This window comes from Mytilus trossulus, chromosome 4 (assembly GCF_036588685.1).
Source record: "Mytilus trossulus isolate FHL-02 chromosome 4, PNRI_Mtr1.1.1.hap1, whole genome shotgun sequence".
Classification (NCBI taxonomy): Eukaryota; Metazoa; Mollusca; class Bivalvia; order Mytilida; family Mytilidae; genus Mytilus; species Mytilus trossulus.
The window spans coordinates 1,467,055-1,486,659 of NC_086376.1; the positions used below are offsets into that span (position 1 = coordinate 1,467,055).

Genomic DNA, 19,605 nt, shown 5'->3' on the forward strand with positions numbered 1-19,605 from the left:
TGGGATAGACAAGTACCGTGCCATGTCTTATCTTAATATCTCAAAAATAAAAGAAAACAAACGACACAACGTTGACATGCAACACACACAGAAACGAACATTAATATTACATTGGCCATCTTTCTGACTTGGTACAGGACATTTTTAGAGGGGAATAAAAATGGTGGGTTGAACCTGGTTTTGTTGCATGTCAAACCTCGCACTTTAATGTCAAAGTTAAATATAACATTGAAATGATAACATAATATTACAGGACTACAATACAAATAAATAGGAGAACATATTAGACAAAGAAACACATGATTAATAGATAACAAAAAGCATCAGGTTTAAAATTCAATGCGCCAAAAACACGCCTCGTCCACACAAGACTCACCACTGACGCCCAGATATAACAGATCGAAAGTGAAAAAAAGTACAAAGTTGTACAGCGCTGAAGATCAAAAGTTAAAAAAAAGTTGTGCCAAATACGGCGTTGTTTTCATGCTTGGGATAAGAACATCCTTATCATTTAGAACAATTTATGCTATTGCAAACAGTAAATTTTATCAAATGAATATGAAAGAGACATACATGATGTAACTGAAGTATTAACTAATTACAGAAAACTAAACCCGAATACATAATCCTAAGACCAACACAGAATAGACACACCCGACTCAGTCCAGGCCTCAACGCAATAAATCATAAAAATGACGTCACATACGATGACGAAAAGGCACAAACGTTACGCCACATTTGAATTTATGAAATTTAGAAACAGCATGACGTCACATATGAAAAACTACAATTCAAAAGTACGATAGAATTAGGATTGATTTAAGATTATATTAGAACTAAATACTGATATTACATTTAAACACAATGCATATTACAATACTTATTAATAGCAATTAACTATAATAAATATATGTCCAGTTTGTTATGAATCCAACTTCAAACGTAAATTATCGTACAAAATTAAATATAATTAATAAAGGCGGTGATTAATTTTTGCCTTCCCAATTATAATACGCCAAATTTAAATTGAAACACACCCGTTAAGCATTATTTATGCAGCTTTATTGATACGTTTTGAAAAATCGTATAATAACAAAAACCCTCACAATAATTTGAAGCTAATGTATGCTAATAAAGCCTTGATTATATTTTTGTCATTCTAATTACAATGTTTAATGTGGTACACCAGGACAAATAAAGTGACAACCTCCAAGATATGAATCGAATGGGTTTTAACAAAATTCATCTACAATTATGTTGAATACATATTAGTCGCATTTATCTCAACTTTTCGGAATTTTATGTTTTCAAAGCTCTTCAACTTTGTATATGATTAGTACTTCCAAATATTATGAGCGCTACCGTCAAATGTTGACGAAAAAAGCGTATGCTGTACCACACTAAATTCCGGCAGCTTTGATGAGTTCTTTTTAGAACAAAATATTATTGTTGACTCTACAGAATAGCTGTAGGGGGGTCCTTGAATGGTTTCATGACAGCTTTCATAATCACAGACCAAAACAGATCTTCGCCTAACCCTTGTTGATACTGCAAATGTGGTGTCGTGTCAAGTAAAGACCTGATAGAATTGGTCATATGACTTGAATCTATTTCACTCTGCATTATGAGAATTAGTGCTTCTTTGCCATGTCGTCGCCTCCTTTCTTGTACAAGATCAAGTTCCCATTGGCACCATTCACTTTTTGTAAAATTATTCGACATAACAACAATCACTTTCCAACTTTTGCCTACATAATTTGTTATATTGTCTGTGATGGATTCTCCAACATCAAAATCTCGATAATGAACGCACACTTTTAGGTCAATTTCTTCAAGACGTTTAAGGAGTTCCGAATGGACCCACTTCCGATCTGAATCACAGTAAATGACAAAAGCGTCGTATTCAAAGCTTTCGGAGGAATTTAATCTGATGTATCCTTTTCTCTTCCAATTGCTTACTCGAAAAAGATAAATCAAATTCCGAATGTTGGCTTGACAGTTTAACATTATAAGTAACACCACAGTCACGAAAAATAGTGATACAACAATTACAATTATTATTGTTAAAATCGGACTCTATGCTGAACAGTCGGCGTCTGTTGGTTTATAGTCCACAAGTTGAAGGTGTTTCTTGTCCTCTGGGTATCCACATGAGTACAAAGTTGGCCAATGTGTCAGTATTTTAGAAATGTTTGAGGATCGACAATAATCAACAAACCATTTCTGAGCACATGTACACCAGAATTCATTATGTGATACATCTAGCTCTTTCAAAGAATGTAGTAACTGGATCGGAAATGATGTTTCATTTATAACTCGAATATGATTCCCATCCAAATATAATTTTCTCAAAGGCTTCAGATTTTCGAACACACTTTGGTTCCATGATGTGATTCTATTGCCTTTCAGATTAAGGGTCTCTAAAAATGGCATCTCTTGAAATAATTCGTCCGGCAATAACGCTATATGAGTTGCCTGTAAAATCAGTTTAGTTAAATTTGATAGTGGATACAACATTTGCCTAAATATTCCAGGATCTTTCGGCATATAATTATTTGTTAAATCTAGTTCCATCAGACTTTGTGTGTTAACGAACAGTTCGATAGGGTTAAATAAATGTTTTCCATTATTATTTTTCTCCTTATCAAAACGGAATCCATTGTGAACAAATCTTAAACTTTGCAAAGAAGAACAATTAAACGCTCCTGGTTTGATTACTGACAGATGAGGTATCGAACTAATCGAAAGGGATTCTAAGTTTGTAAGACTGGAAACAATTCTATTTTCTAAGACCACTAGACGGTTTTTATCCAGTGTAAGTTGTGTGAGATTATGTAGACACTTAAAAGATCTTGGGTGTAGTTTTCGAATTGCGTTATCTGTCATATCAAGGCGAGAAAACTTGGGTACTAACGACCGTCCTGCGTTTTCCGCACAGAAATTTGGAATTTCAAACATGTTATTTGCAGTTAGAATTAGTTCAATAACTGAGTGTAAACCACTTGCATTTAAGAATACGAGTTCATTTCTTTCGACATAAAGTTTATGTATCTCTAAAAATTCCGACAACAGACTGCCATTAAAAGTCGTAAACGTGTTATCGTTAAACTGTAGTATTTTTAGTGTGTAATTTCTGAAACCAGAGAATAGGTCCATTGGAAGCATCGTCCATCCATTGTTTATAAAATTCATATTTTCCATAACGTGCTTATCTAAACTTTTGAACGACAGTTTCAAGTAAGAAATATTTAATTTCTTCTCTTGCGATATTTCTAAATGTTTCAGATATTTCATGTTATAGAAAGCGTCTGAAGTCAACATTTTTATTGAATTGTCAACGAATGTTAAACTAGTTATTCTATTGTTCGAAATATTTTGAAAAATGTCCATGCTGATATGAGATAGACGGTTTTTTTTCAATTTTAAGTTTTCTACATAATTTGGTATTCTCGGAATATAATCCAAACCGCTGCATTTTGCACTTTTTTGTTTCCATTTACAGATGCAAAATCCTTTCAAACATGGTACATTGCTTTTTTCAGCCCGAACCTGAACAAGAGATAACCAAATAAAGCAAAGATAGTATAAATATAAGTATTCCATTCCTGCTTGTTCTAATTTACCAATAGATAATAATGATATTTATATTTGGTCGGTAAATATTATATAAAATTTCGACTTCGATTCGGACGATTTCGTTATTGAACTAACATAAAATGATACCATCAATGTTGTCATTCATATAAAAATTATTTTCTATTTCCTCATATAATTTAAAGCCCTTTGATCTTTTGGGGTTTTTCGTTTTGTTAAAACGTTGAAAACAAGGAAGTAAAAGGAAAATAACAAAAATACTGCACTCCGAGGATTTTTTTTACAGGAAAGTCCCAAATCAAATGGAAAAAATCAAACACATGTAACAAATAGACCACAACTTCATTTACCTTGTTTTGTGTAGAATTCACCCTTAAACAAAATAACTTCATCATTGCAAAATCACATATATCCACAGGTTACTAGTGTATGGCTTTAATTGTTTTGAAGACACTCGTTATATTTTCGATAACCCATTTTTTTCTCCACGAGGCAGATTGTCAAATTATTTAAAATCTCAATCTATCTTGCAACAAAACTTCGAATCGTGCGTTTATTTTGAAGTCCGTACATTATTGTGCCGTATATCAGGGAAACTGGATACGACAAAAACAAATCCGATTTTTTTTAAATCCTTAATGAAAGAAAAATAGTGAAATTTAATTTTCTTTTTAACAGCCACTTTGGTTCATATAGAAACATCACTGATGACATATTCCCTTGCAAGTAAATAATTCGACCTCATTGAGTCCTTCAACTCAGCTCTTTAGCAAAAGATAGATTGCACATTTATAAAGGTATAAAAAGAACAAGAATGTCAATATTGGCAGTTAAACAAGGTTAAAACTTTTGATTGACTAATTCGATCCACAAAAACGCGTTCTTATAAGGGAAAAAACGATGATTAACATGTATTTTATGACTATAATATAAAAATCAAACAGATCTATAAAAAAAACAATTGCATGAGTTGGCTGTCTGTTTTAATCTATATTTATGTTAATATCGGGTTATATGACCGTCGAGTCTTCGGATGTCCCCACGATGGTTGACTAAATGGCGACCAAAACAAGAATCTACGAAATGAGAATACATTTTATCAAGACCATGCATTTTGTAAATTGTTTAATAATTTTTATAATTTGGAAAAACGTTTTAGTATGTTTAAAATCAAATATGCGGATTGAAGTCACATCAATGAACATGCATTAGGCAGGCAATTTCTCTTTACCATTTAATCAAATTAATAATTCTTTAATATGGTTTTAAACTGTTATATTTTCAAATTTCGACAAGTTTTTATTAAGAATTGAACGATGAACAGTTAGTTTTCTTGACACCTGATAGGAATATATTACGAGACGTGAATAACCGAAGTTTATTGATTGGTTAGGACAATCGAAACCTAGTAAATGTCCTTCAATCCCGTAGAGTATCGGATTTGTTCTCTTTATTTTAGCAATTAGATTTTGACTGGTCATTAATCATGCATATTGATACACAGGTAATTTTTGTCTATAAATAGCCAAATCTTCTGGAGTTTCGTAAACAACAACGATAAAAGATAATACTACTTCATAACGTGTGACCTCACGTGTGTGGTAAAAAATTTTGATTGATGCACGTGGCTATTCTAGTAAATGAATTAATCTACAGAGCGAGAGCACTTTCCATTTTCATCAGCTAAGAGTCGACACTATCCCTTTTTGAAAGGCTAACGCTTGTTAATTTTACAGCTATTGATCTTTATATGTTTAGCGTAATCATCGGATAATTATAGATTATCGTTGATTATCTCAACGAGATTGATTTTCTCGCTTGAGCTGGTACAGCGAAAGTGAGAAAAGCAATCGAGTTGAAATGACCAATGATAATCTGTTTATCACTATTTTACCTATGACGAAGTTGTCAATTTCAATGTCAATTTCGTTAGCAACACCACGTGGCCTCCTTAGTTTCTAGCGATAATTTTTCCATATCAAGCGAGAAGCATGATATGAAAATAATCACAAAAAAAGATCAAAGGAAAAATGAACAAAATAGCGATAAATGTTATTTACAGATTTTTTTATATAAACTTTCCTCTTAAAACCGTTAGATGACGAAATATCCGCCAGTTATTTTAATGTGTGATATGCTTCAAATACTGTTATATATCTGTATCTTGATCTTTTTAATGTTTGTTCCAGTTTTGAAAGGATGTTAATTTAAAAGTACTAATTCACAAGGAAACGTTCTGGTAAATAGTTGCAATAGAAATGAATTGAATTAAAAACAAAATTTCCATATAATTCTTACATTTTCCTCCTTAAATGAAGAGTGCAGCTGGCTATATGAATATTGTGTAAAATTGGTATAAAAATATGCTGATTTTGTCCTATTTGGTGAAATAAATACAGGGCCAATTTACCACACCATTTTAATTTTCTACCGTACTTTTTTTACAATCGGTATGAAAATAACGAAATGAAGGTAAATATGATCAGGCAGCTCTGGTTGTTGGTTAGTTAACTGTAAAAGTGGGTATTTTCGCATTTTTATTTGCTTTTAATATCTGGGATTCTTTTTATGTAGGCTAGAACAAATCTTTTCCTTTTTAGTGTAAAAACAAATGGCAAACAATGAAAGGTTCCGAAAGTATACTATATAAAAAAGTTTTGACATTTGATCGACATAACTGTTAAATGTAAAAAGATAAACTCCATTAAACTAATTTCAAAACTGTCAATTGCAGTCAGACTTTACATATTGCTATTTATTTGTCAATATGCTCCAATAGATATTTTATTGTTTATTGTTACTTGATTTATATCTATTAACATGTAGTTATTGACGTAAGATTGATTTCTGTTGAGGGGTGTTTTATCCATCGGATTTTAACTGAAAAAAATCTGTATACAAAAATATCATATTATCTGAAATAACTTCTTTTGGGGGGAGGTAGCAGTATCCTTTGACTTCACTTTCTGCTATAAAGATATTGTTCTCTCACTAAATAAATCAAAGGTTCCGCACAATGTTGAACGCACTATATAATCAAACTTGTAATGAAGGATACATCATATATGCAGTTAAATCTGTCTTTTATCTTGATTTACATTTAGAAATTGACAAAGAGGGTCGGTTGAAAAAAAATATCACCACTAAATTCACAATTGTGAACTTTCGAAATTTCGGTGTTTGTTTTTAATATTTTCACCTCGATCATCACTAAACTTCTAAAGGAATATTTATTGTCGAAATCCGCATATTGTGCAGTAAATTCAAAAGTATCGTTAATATCATAACTGCAACAAAGTTGATATTTCTGCGTCTGAGGGTTTTACATCCGAGTAGAAGGTTTTTTAATTCAAATACGGAAATTGTTGGATTGAAGTTTGCTAATATGCAATTTTGAAAATCATTCTTTTTTAGTTTTATCAGTTCGGCAATGTATGTAGAAGCTACGTTTTTGATATTCAAAAGTACAGGCCACATGCATCACTCTAAGATATGAAATGCTCATCTGGTCCAATTACATTGGTACGTACCACGTAATATTAAACTTGTCTGACAGAGAAATAATCATTTAGAATATGCAATCAATGTGACGGAAAAATTCACATCAGAAAAGTGAGTTCGATCCAGTAAATAAGAAGTGATATTTGAAGGAATGAAGTACAAATAAAGTACTGTAAAATACAGGTACCTAAATATTACAATAATTTTTGAGTAACAAAATATTACTGAATATTAAAAGTAGATTTCCAGGACTACATATTTTAGTACAGAAATGGTACCTATGCACAAGTAGCTGTGTATATATAAAACAAAATGTAAAATCTCAATAAAACTGAAATCCAAGGAAAATTCAAAACGGAAAGTTCCTAATCTAATGACAAAATGAAATGATAAAAAATATCAAACGAATGGACAACAACTGTCATATTCCTGACTTGTTACAGTAATTTTCAAATGTAGAACATGGTGGATTGAACCTGATTTTATAGCGCTTAACCTCTCACATGTATGACATGCGCATCCATCTAATAGGTCAAATTGTCAAAGTAGGGGTACAGCAGTCATCACCGTGTGACAAAACAAACAAATATTTAACAAAGAAGCACGAAAAAATCATCTATCAAATTCAACAACCATATGCATTGCTTACTTAAATATGTATTTTAAATCAACACATAAAGGATTGAAATATTTAAAGTCCTTTAACCGAATGGTAAGGTTCTCATCAACTTTAGTGCAGAGTCGCGTATTTGACGTCAGAATGTTAACTTCACACAGAAAGAGATATAAAAATAATTTTGTCGTTCAAAGTATTATCAAAGTTATAATAGAACAATAAAGTAATTGCATTATTAAAGAACAATAACATAATGGTGGAACTTTATGTAATCAATCCACGATCAATCAATCAGATCCACGTCATATGTACCAAAGAAACACAAAAAATCACACGTGTACAAAACACACCAGCAAAAAACAAAGATAATGCAAACAACACACTGACCGGATGTACAGAGACACGTTAAATGGGTATCACCGAAAGCAGACCAAACAGTAAACGTAATATTAAGAATAGAACAAAGACAAATAAAAAAAAGAAAATATAACACGTTATTAAGATAAATATACAATGCAAGTACGCAGAATTTAAACACCAAGACAATCTTGTATTATTCGGGAAGTTGATACGGAATATATATCAACAAGGTCTTGGTAACTTCCGATGAAAGGTTTTTGGAAAAAGGACGAGACTTTCTTTGACATACCCCTGGATCATCAACTTTCTTCTCAGACACTTGTGACGTTTTACAAAGTCTGAGTAGGAGTTGCAAGCTCTTGAATATCGAATAAGTGGGGAAATGTATATCCCATATGCAGGTGAATTTGGTATATTGCTACTAAGGTTGAGGTCAGGTGATAATTCAATTTCACATAATTTCCAATATAACATTTTCACGTTTAAAGTTTCAAAGTTTTGATAAAATTGTTATCGAAATAAAAGATATGAAACGTAAAATCTCGGGTGCAAAGATTCATCACAATACCAATTTTTCAATATTTCGTGAGTACGTGGTAACTGTAAATTTCTGTGGAAAAATTGCTGCTCAAAACCACGAAATCAAAATCCACCAAAATAAAAAGTTTTTTTCTCAATTCATAAAAGTTGATACCTACGAAAATGAATAACTCCACATTATTCGAGATGGCTTGTAAAACTAAGATTTATTGGCAGTATTGACCACAGCTTTTTATTATTAACACAAATTTAAATATGTACACATATAGATTCAACGATATATATTGTTCAACTAGATATCATAGATTCATAGATAACTAGATTCATAGATGTATAGATCATTTTTTGGTTACCTCTGGCAACCTACAGATAACTAGATAAATATATATAGATAGATAGATGTATGATTCTGGGATACAGCGATCAACTAACTTAGCTGTTGGATCCTGGGATACAGCGATCCACAAAATGTACTTTTAATATCGCTAAAATATAGACAACTGTAACTGTAGTTTATCACACGCAGCGAAGTTGCCAAATTGATTAGGACTGGTACGGTATATTTAAAACTCAACCGTACCGGATCAACCGTCACTAAAGTGGGGATGAAGCTGCGATAGGACTGTGGCCAATACTGTTTTTAAATTATCTAAGATATACACATACTAGTACCAAATGTATCTGGATATGTATAAGTACCAGAACAAATAAACATTTCAAGCGCACCTTGCAAATTATTTAGAAATATGTCATTTCCTAGATCAGTCAAATGAACACCATCTTCCTTTAAAAAAGTACTATTAGGAAGAATATATGGATACTTTATATAATGTCCCCCATTCTTTAACACGAATGATGCAATGGCACTATTTATCCTAATTCTGCATGCCATCATGCTATCCTGACTTTTTGAATGACGCCAATTTGTTCTGGGTAAAATCTAAGACCAGACAATCGAACTTTTCGGTAGATAACTTTGTACCTTCTCCAAGGTGGCCTTGATTTCATTCCTGAAAAATCCTAATTTTGTCTTCTCCAAATCATTTCCAGCAATATGAAGGACAACATATTTCGGCGCTTTTTCATATTTCATCAGTCTTTTTATTGTCGATTCCAAATCTTTTAAACCCATGCCACCATACCCTTGCCACCAAATTTTAACTCCTATTCTATGGAGACCTAAATTTACACCACCTGTTTTACTTCTTGCGTGTACAAATGCATTTTTTATCAAAAATGAGCCTATTATCCATACTGACACTTCTTGGCCTACAATTTAATACATGTATGTATTGACATGAAATATACTTAATTGACCATCAAATTCAACGAAATTTATTCAAAATTGTGGTATTCGTATATAACTTTTGAAAGTATCAGAACTCCAACGACCCATTACTTTAATTTGCTCGTCAGAAAAACCAAGCATAGTTGCTGAAGTAGCACTACCGATTCTAAATGAGTGCGTCCCATACTTTGATTGATCAAAACCAATATACCCCAGGGCTTGTTTTAGAATTCCTGAAAACTGATATCCAGTCATCGGAGTAATTGAGACATATCTTCGTAATTATTAATCTTATTATAAAAACTGATAGCTGAAATATAACATTTCACCGTAGATGGAGCCATGTCCAAGCAAGACATGTATGCAATGAACTGAGTAATGTGGTTCAATGGTATTCCAAAATACTTCTCTCTGTAATGTAATTACACGTCTGTTCACTTGTAGCTCAAAGTTGAAAAGAACGCTAACGTCAAATTGACGTCACTACTATACATCTTATCGACAATATATGAATTTATAAAGGAAAGCACTGCAACGGACGATATTAAAACTTTCCACTAGAATAACCGAATTTATGTATATTACATAAATTCTAGTATGTGAACTGAGCCATGACACTTGATAACACAGGCTGAAAAGTTCTCAAATAATTTTCAAGAAAAATAATAAATTTAACACTCTATGTTGATAAGGGAATTTCCATGCGATGCTTTCAAGATTAGCAATGTTATTTGAGAATAAAAAAGAACAAACTAAAATAGACGCTAAAGATCGTTACGAACCTATTGTTTCATATGTTTTTCCAAAAGTTTACATATGGTTTGTACCTGAAACCAAAGTTTTAGACCTTGACCTTTGACCTAGGAAGGTGGTACATACATTATGACACACCCTCTGATGTTGGTTAAAATTCTGTCCGCAGTTAAAGAGGGTCTTCAGATATACTGTGAAACTGTTTACTCTCGTAGTGGTATTAACCATATGTGGATTCTGAAAAACTCTAAAGAACTTCTTGATAATTTTAAATCTCGGTCTTTTTCTGAAATTAGTTCTACATGTTCTATTAAAACTTTTGATTTTTCAACCTTGTATACAACCATTCCCCATGTGAAATTGAAAAACCGTCTAAAAGAAATAATCCACAATGCTTTTCATCATAAAAATGGTAGCATACGCTATAAATTTATCACTTTGGGATACCATAAGGCATATTTTGTTAATAAGGAACAAAAGGGTAAAACATACTACACAGAGGAACAAGTGATCAGTATGCTGGAGTTTCTTATTGACAACATATTTGTTGAATTTGGAGGTAGACTTTTTCAACAAATTGTCGGCATTCCTATGGGAACGAACTGTGCGCCTCTCCTTGCTGACCTCTTCTTATTTTCATATGAATCGGAGTTCCTTCAGACACTTGTCAAAAACAAGAAGATCAAAGAAGCCAGGTTATTTAATTTCACTTTCAGATATATTGATGATGTTCTTTCCATTAACAATCCGAACTTTTCTGATTGGATTCCATTAATATACCCACCAGAACTAGAAATTAAAGAGACCACAGACACGGCTTCCTCCGCCTCATTTTTAGACTTATACCTCGAATTTGACATACACAGTCATCTCAGTACCAGAATCTATGACAAACGAGACGATTTTAATTTTGAAATTATCAATTTCCCCCACCTTAGTAGTAATATACCAACTTCACCTGCATATGGAATATACATTTCCCAACTTATTATGTATTCAAGAGCTTGCAGCTCCTATTCAGACTTTGTAAAACGTCACCAGTGTCTGAGCAAAAAGTTGATGAACCAGGGGTATGTCAAAGAACGTCTCGTCCTTTTTCTAAAAAAGTTCATCGGAAGATACCCAGAACTTGTTGATAAATATTCCGTATCAACTTCACAAATAATACAAGATGGTCTTGAAGGATAGATTTTGCGTACTGACGTTTGTTATCATCTTAATTACGTATTATAGAATTCTTTTATAAGTCTTTTTTAGATAATCATTTGAAGTGACTCAGTGGTTATGTAAAACCACATACTTTGAACGGCAAAATTATTTCATTGATTGATATTACTTTTACTTAAGGATCTTGAATACTATGAATGACAAAACTATTTTATTCAATAATACTACTTTTTCTGTTTAGTCTGTTTTTCATGATATACATTTGACGTGAAACTGTACTTATGTATCCCGTCATACTTTGAACCACACCATTATTTTATTTATTATTATTACTTTTACTGTTAAGTCTGGTTTTTGGTATATCTACTTTACGTGAGTCTGTATTTATGTATGCCGACATACGACAAAATTATTTTTTATGTCTACCTGTGCGAATTTCAAACGCGCTATTTTACACCAGTAATGAAAACCTTCTATCATTTATGGGTAGACTTTACATAGATAAATTCAGCCGTATTTGACGTGAAACTGTTCTTATGTATCCCTTCATACTTTGAACCACACCATTATTTTATTTATTATTATTACTTTTACTGTTAAGTCTGTTTTTGTTATATCAACTTTACGTCAGTCTTCATTTATGTATGCCGTCATACGACAAAATTATTTTTATGTCTACCTGTGCGAATTTCAAACGCGCATTTTTAAACCAGTAATGAAACCTTCTATCATTATGGGTAGACTTTACATAGATAAATTCAGCCGTATAAGAAAAGCAAAATGAGAATGTTAAATTAATGTATGCCTTTTTGTGCTTCTTTGTTACATTTGTTGTTTATGTAGAGATATTAAGATGATAACACAATATTGACTGTTGTACCCCTATTTTTGACATTTTTACTCTTTGAGTATGTTTGTTTTGTTCATGCATCGTTGACAATTTAATGGAATTTGATGCGACTGTCATATAAGTGAGAGGTTTAGCTAGCTATAAAACCAGGTTCAATCCACCATTTTCTACATTAGAAAATGCCTGTACCAAGTCAGGAATATGACAGTTGTTACCCATTCGTTTGATGTGTTTGGACTTTTGATTTTGCCTTTTGATTTTTGATTTTCCTTTTTGAATTTTCCTCGGAGTTCGGTATTTTTGTGTTTTTACTTTTTAATATACAACCTATGTAATCATAACAATTTTCAAGCTATAGAGCGGTCATGGTATTTACCATAGGACAATGGGTTGTCAGCTGAAACCAAAGTTTTTTACCTTGACCTATGACTAACCCTCTGATGTTAGTAAAAATACGTGTCAATAAATAAAAGTTTGAAATCATATATAGAGCGAACACGATCTTTAGCGAAGGATATGGGGTTGTCAACTCAAACATAAGTTTTTGAACTAGAACTTTGACTTTGACCTTGAAGTTGTACAAATATTATAGACGTATTTACACTTGTATGCAAATTTGTCCGCCTTTACGTAAAATCACACAGGTTCCCGTAAACTTTGACATCATAATTTAAAATATTTGACGTCACAATTTAAAAGTAATTGTTGCTTGACCTCAAAGGGTGATTCGGAGTAGATCTAAGGTCATTCGGAGGCAAGATTCAGCTAAAAACCAAAAGTGTGAATACGTTTATTACACACCCTTGTTGATTAATATACATGTCAAGTGTCAAGTATAAAGTATGAAATTTTAACAGTTATCTGATATAGAGCTGACACATTTTGTTACAAACGGACGAACAGACTGGTCACTAAAGGGCGACCCGTCATTCGGCGGGGCCCAAATTATTAATGTTATAATTTTGAATATATAGTGTACGTACAACTAAAAATGTATTGGAGGTTCAGACTCAAATAATTATACTTGATTTACGATTTCGACAAACATTCTACAAGCAGGATACTAAACAATTGACATATTAAACAAAACTGAAGCAAAATATAGAATATTCAAAGTTTTCTGTCATATTTTGTCTGATTCTTTTTTTTTATATGTATATATCAAATTATGTCAAAATGGCATGTTCGTTTAAGGGATAACTTTAGTCAACAAACTGAGAAACTGAGGTTGTGAGTACGGATCCCGCTTGTGTGGGTGCACTCGATTCCGATCTTAATTGACTAGGATTGCCGGTTTTCCTATCGAAGGTCTGTTGTTTTCTCCGAGCACTCCGGATTCCACCACCAATAAAAACTGGCTACCACGAAATAGCCTAAATGCGGTGCTTAAAAGTGGCGTTAAAATACAATAAATCAAATCAAATCTACCTTCGAAAATATAATCTAATATGTGAATAAACCTAAACGAATCAAATAAGTTAAAATATACGAATTAAAAGTATCATATTAGGTGAAAATTTAAAAGTCAAAACAACTCTTAAAAAAATCAATCTTTATATGTACACAAAGACAGCCATTATTTACTTGTATTTCACATAGGCTGTCAATCTCATCACACTGTTTACCGTGGTACATCAAGAAAAATATAATTACGACCTCCAAGATATGAATCTAATGGGTTTTAACAAAATCAATTTACAATTTTGATGAAAAAATATTAGTCGCATTCGGATCATCTTTTAGATTTTTATGTTTTCAATGCTCTTACATTTCGTATATGATTATTCTTCCAACTTAATGAGTTAAGCAGGACCGTCAAATGTTGACGAAAAGCTCTTACGCAGTACCAAACTACAATCCCGACAGCATTGATGAGTTTTTACAGTACAGCACAACATTGTTGATTCTACAGAATAGCTGTAGGGGGGTCCTTGAATGGTTTCATGACAGCTTTTGTAATCACAGACCAAAACAGATCTTCTCCCAAACCTTTTTGATACTGCAAATGTGGTGTCGTGTCAAGTAAAGACCTGATAGAATTGGTCATGTGACTTGAATCTATTTCACTCTGCATTATAAGAATAAGTGCTTCTTTGCCATGTCGTCGCCTTCTTTCTTGTACAAGATCAAGTTCCCATTGGCACCATTCACTTTTTGTAAAGTTATTCGACATAACAACAATTACTTTCCAACTTTTGCCTACATAATTTGTTATATTGTCTGTGATCGATTCTCCAACATCAAAATCTCGATAATGAACGCAGACTTTAAGGTCAATTTCTTCAAGACGTTTGAGTAGTTCAGAATGGACCCATTGCCGATCTGATTCACAGTATATAATAAAAGCATCGTATACAAAGCTTTCGGAGGAATTTAATCTGATGTATCCTTTTCTTTTCCATTTACTTACTCGAAAAAGATAAATCAAATTGCGAATGTTGGCTTGACAGTTTAACATTAGAATCAACACAACAGTCACGAGAAAAAGTGATACAACAATTACAATTATTATTGTTAATACCGGACTCCATGCTGAGCAGTCGGCGTCTGTTGGCTTATAGTCCACGAGAAGACTGTGTTTCTTTTCCTCTGGGTATATGCACGCGAAGTATTTTGGCCAGTGTCTCAGTATTTTAGAAATGTTTGAGGATCGACAATAATCAACAAACCATTTCTGAGCACATGTACACCAAAATTCGTTATGTGATATATCTAGCTCTTTCAAAGAATGTAGTAACTGGATCGGAAATGATGATTCATTAATAACTCGAATGTAATTTCCATCCAAATATAGATATCTTAAAGACTTAAGATTTTCGAACACACTTTGATTCCATGTTGTAATTCTATTGCCTTTTAGATTGAGGAATGTTAAAAATGGCATCTCTTGAAGTAATCCATCAGGAAACGACGCTATATATGATGCCTGTAAATTCAGTACAGTTAAATTTGATAGTGGATAAAATATTTGACGAAATATTGCAGGATCTTTCGGCATATAATTATTTGTCAAATCTACTTCAATCAGACTTTGTGTGTTATTGAACAGTTCGCTAGAGTTATATAAATGTTTTCCCTTATTATTTTTCTCCTTATCAAAACGGAATCCATTGTGAACAAATTTTAATACTTTCAGAGAAGAACAGTTAAACGCTCCTGGTTTAATTACTGACAGATGAGGTATCCAACTAATCGAAAGTGATTCTAAGTTTGTAAGACTGGAAACAATTCTATTTTCTAAAACCATTAGACGGTTTTTATCCAGTGTAAGTTTTTTAAGATTATGAAGACACCTAAAAGACGATGGGCGTAGTTTCCGAATTGCGTTATCTGTCATATCAAGGCGAGATAACTTGGGTACTAACGACCGTTCTGATTCATCCGCACAGAAATTTGGAATTTCAAACATGTTATTCGCAGATAGAATCAGTTTATTAACTGAGTGTAAACCACTTGCATTTAAGAATACCAGTTCATTTCTTTCAATAGAAAGTTGATGAATCTCTGAGAATTCCAACAACAGACTGCCATTAAAAGTCATAAACGTGTTGTCGTTAAACAATAGTTTTTTCAGTGTGTAATTTCTGAAATTGGCGAATAATAAAATTGAGAATGGAAATGGGGAATGTGTCAAAGAGACAACAACCCGACCAAAATAAAAAAACACAACAGCAGAAGGTCACCAACAGGTCTTCAATGTAGCGAGAAATTCCCGCACCTGGAGGCGTCCTTCAGCTGGCCCCTAAACAAATATATACTAGTTCAGTGATAATGAACGCCATACTAATTTCCAAATTGTACACAAGAAACTAAAATTTAAATAATACAAGACTAACAAAGGCCAGAGGCTCCTGACTTGGGACAGGCGCAAAAATGCGGCGGGGTTAAACATGTTTGTGAGATCTCAACCCTCCCCCTATACCTCTAACCAGTGTAGAAAAGTAAAAGCATAACAATACGCACATTAAAAGTCAGTTCAAGAGAAGTCCGAGTCTGATGTCAGAAGATGTAACCAAAGAAAATAAACAAAATGACAATAATACATAAATAACAACAGACTACTAGCAGTTAACTGACATGCCAGCTCCAGACTTCAATTAAACTGACTGAAAGATTATGATTTCATCATATGAACATCAGGCACAATCCTTCCCGTAAGGGGTTTAGTATCATACCATCATAACATATATGAGAAGAACATAACCCGTGTCATGCCAACAACTGTTTTTAGAATAAATGTGTTTAGTTCCGACGCAAAGACCTCATCAGTGACTCAATATTAACGCCAAAATATGCAATCTTTAATGACTTGACAACAGTATCGTAATTATATCCCTTCTTAATAAGTCTATTCAAAGGTTTTGTAAGTTTATGAGGTGAATACTGACACCTTTGTGCTTTATAAAGAATATTTCCATAAAAAATTGGATGTGAAATACCTGAACGTATAAAAAGTCTGCATGTTGAGCTATATTTACGAATGATGTCTTTATACCGATGATAAAATTTAGTAAATGTTTTGACTAGTTTGTGATATCGAAAACCCTGGTGTAATAATTTTTCAGTAATACATAAATTTCTCTCGTTAAAATCTAAGACATTGTTACATACACGAGCGAATCGTACAAGTTGAGATATATAAACACCGTAAGATGGTGACAAGGGAACGTCACCATCTAAAAACGGATAATTAACGATAGGAAATGAAAAATCATCCCTTTTATCATAAATTTTAGTATTCAGCTTTCCGTTAGTGATATAGATATCAAGATCGAGGAAAGGGCAGTGGTCGTTGTTAGTATTAGCTTTATTTAAAGTGAGTTCACCAGGATAAATTTCATTAATATACATACTGAAGTCGTCATTATTGAGAGCCAAAATATCATCCAAATATCTAAAAGTATTATTAAATTTGTTTATCAGATGTTGTTTTGATGGGTCTTTGCTTATTTTTGTCATAAATTGTAACTCGTAACAATACAAAAAGAGGTCCGCAATAAGTGGTGCACAGTTAGTCCCCATTGGAATTCCGATAATCTGACGATATACGGAATCCCCAAAGCGAACAAAAATGTTATCTAGTAAAAATTCAAGGGCATATATAGTATCAAAGCATGTCCAATTAACATAGTTTTTTTGTTTATTGCAACTAAAAAATGACCTAAAAGAGTTTGAACATATATATTCACATTCTGATTTTTTGAATGCCCATTTAATTAGATGTGTGAATTTTTTCTTAATGAGAATGTGAGGCAATGTGGTATACAGGGTAGAAAAATCAAAACTTTGAACAGATTCAAAATCACCAATATAAGCATGCAATTTATCAAGTACTTCCAACGAGTTCTTGACACTCCAAAAGTAATTTATTCCACTATTTTCGAAGGCCTTATTTGAACAATTTATTATAAGGTTTTTAATTGTACCAAGTGTGCTGGTAAGAATAATAGACAATTTAGTAGTTGAACAATGGCTTGAAGACGAAATCCCATTGGAAGCATGGTCCATCCATTGTTTATAAAATTCAAAGTGTCCATCACTTGTTTATTTAAACTTTTGAACGACATTTTCAAGTAAGAAATGTTCAATTTCTTCTCATGTGATATTTCTAAATGTTTCAGATATTTCATATTATGAAAAGCATCTGAAGTCAACATTTCTATTGAATTGTCAATGAATGTTAAACTAGTTATGTTATTGTTCGAAACATTTTGAAATGTGTCCGTGCTGATAAGAAATAGAGTGTTCTTTTCCAATATTAATTCAACTACAGAACTTGGTATTTTCGGAATATACCCTAAACCACAACATTTTGCGGTTTTATTAGTTTTACTCAATTTGCAAGATCTTTTCAAACAACGTAATTCGCTCTTCCCTCTCAGAACATAAATGAAACAAATAAAGCAGAGATAGTATAAAGTTAATAGTTCCATTACGGCTAGTACTTAGTCTAATTAACCGACACACAAAAAATATGATAATTAATATTAGTCATTAAATATTAAATCATATTGTAACTTCCTTCCGGCGATCTCGTTAATGAACTAACTTAAAATAATACCATCATGTGTCATGTGTCATAAAGAGCAAACAATGTATCATTTCCTCATATAATTCTATAAAGTTTTCAACGTTTTTACAAAATGAAAAACCAAAAACGTTGAAAACAAGGAAGTAAAAAATAACCTTGATTGTAAAGGGTTCACCCTAAAACAAAATAACATCACCATTTCAAGTTAATATAATATGTATTATATATATAGGTTATATGGCTATAATTATTTTTCATTATCTCATTATGTTTTCAAAAATCTAATTTTTTTTTGTCCACGAGGCAGATTCTCGTAACATTTAAAATCTTCATTTATCTTGCAACAAAAAGTTATTCAAAATTAACTAAAATTCGTAGTTACCAACTTTCGAAACGTGCGTTTAGTACTTACAACATTGTGCCGTATTTCTTTAAATTGACACAAGCTACGAGAAAAAATGAATTCCGATTTGTTTTGTTAAGTCATTAATGTATGTGAAATAGTGAAATATTATTTTCTTTAATCAGTCAGTATGGTTCAATTTTGTCAAAAAAGCTAAGAAACATCGATGATTAATTATTCACTGTAAGTGAATAATTGTACCTCAATGAATCCATATTCATTTGACTTTCAATTCAACCCCTAACCTAGAGAAAAATTACGAGTTAATTAGGCGTGTTTAGTTATTAAATGGACAAAAATGTCAATAGTGAAGGTTAAACAAGGTTTAACCATTTGATAGACTGATTCAATTCACAAAATTTCATTCTTTTAAATGATGATTAACATATATTTTGGCCTATAATATAAAATCAAACAGACCTAGAATAATCCAAATGCACGAATTCTCTGTCTGTCTTATCTATATTTATGTTTAAATCGGGTTATATGAACGTCAACCGAC

At 32.3% G+C, this 19,605-nt stretch overlaps 3 protein-coding genes across 3 annotated transcripts; all 3 read right to left on the minus strand.

Annotated features, from left to right (window-relative positions):
* Positions 1 to 1,137: 1,137 nt before the first annotated feature.
* On the minus strand, positions 1,138 to 3,986 carry LOC134714364 (toll-like receptor 13). The gene is made up of 3 exons (XM_063575605.1): positions 3,945 to 3,986; positions 2,219 to 3,549; positions 1,138 to 1,909 (listed from the first exon to the last, which is right to left on the minus strand). Exons 1-3 carry the CDS (start codon positions 3,984 to 3,986, stop codon positions 1,456 to 1,458), a joined length of 1,827 nt encoding a protein of 608 aa, XP_063431675.1. The 3' UTR covers positions 1,138 to 1,455.
* A 5,271-nt stretch (positions 3,987 to 9,257) lies between these two features.
* On the minus strand, positions 9,258 to 14,567 carry LOC134714365 (uncharacterized). The gene is made up of 3 exons (XM_063575606.1): positions 14,510 to 14,567; positions 9,564 to 9,880; positions 9,258 to 9,395 (listed from the first exon to the last, which is right to left on the minus strand). The coding sequence occupies exons 1-3, from the start codon at positions 14,565 to 14,567 to the stop codon at positions 9,261 to 9,263; spliced, it is 510 nt and encodes a 169-aa protein (XP_063431676.1). The 3' UTR covers positions 9,258 to 9,260.
* Positions 14,421 to 16,210, minus strand: LOC134714366 (toll-like receptor 13). The gene has a single exon (XM_063575607.1). It carries the CDS (start codon positions 16,208 to 16,210, stop codon positions 14,576 to 14,578), a length of 1,635 nt encoding a protein of 544 aa, XP_063431677.1. The 3' UTR covers positions 14,421 to 14,575.
* Positions 16,211 to 19,605: the final 3,395 nt, after the last annotated feature.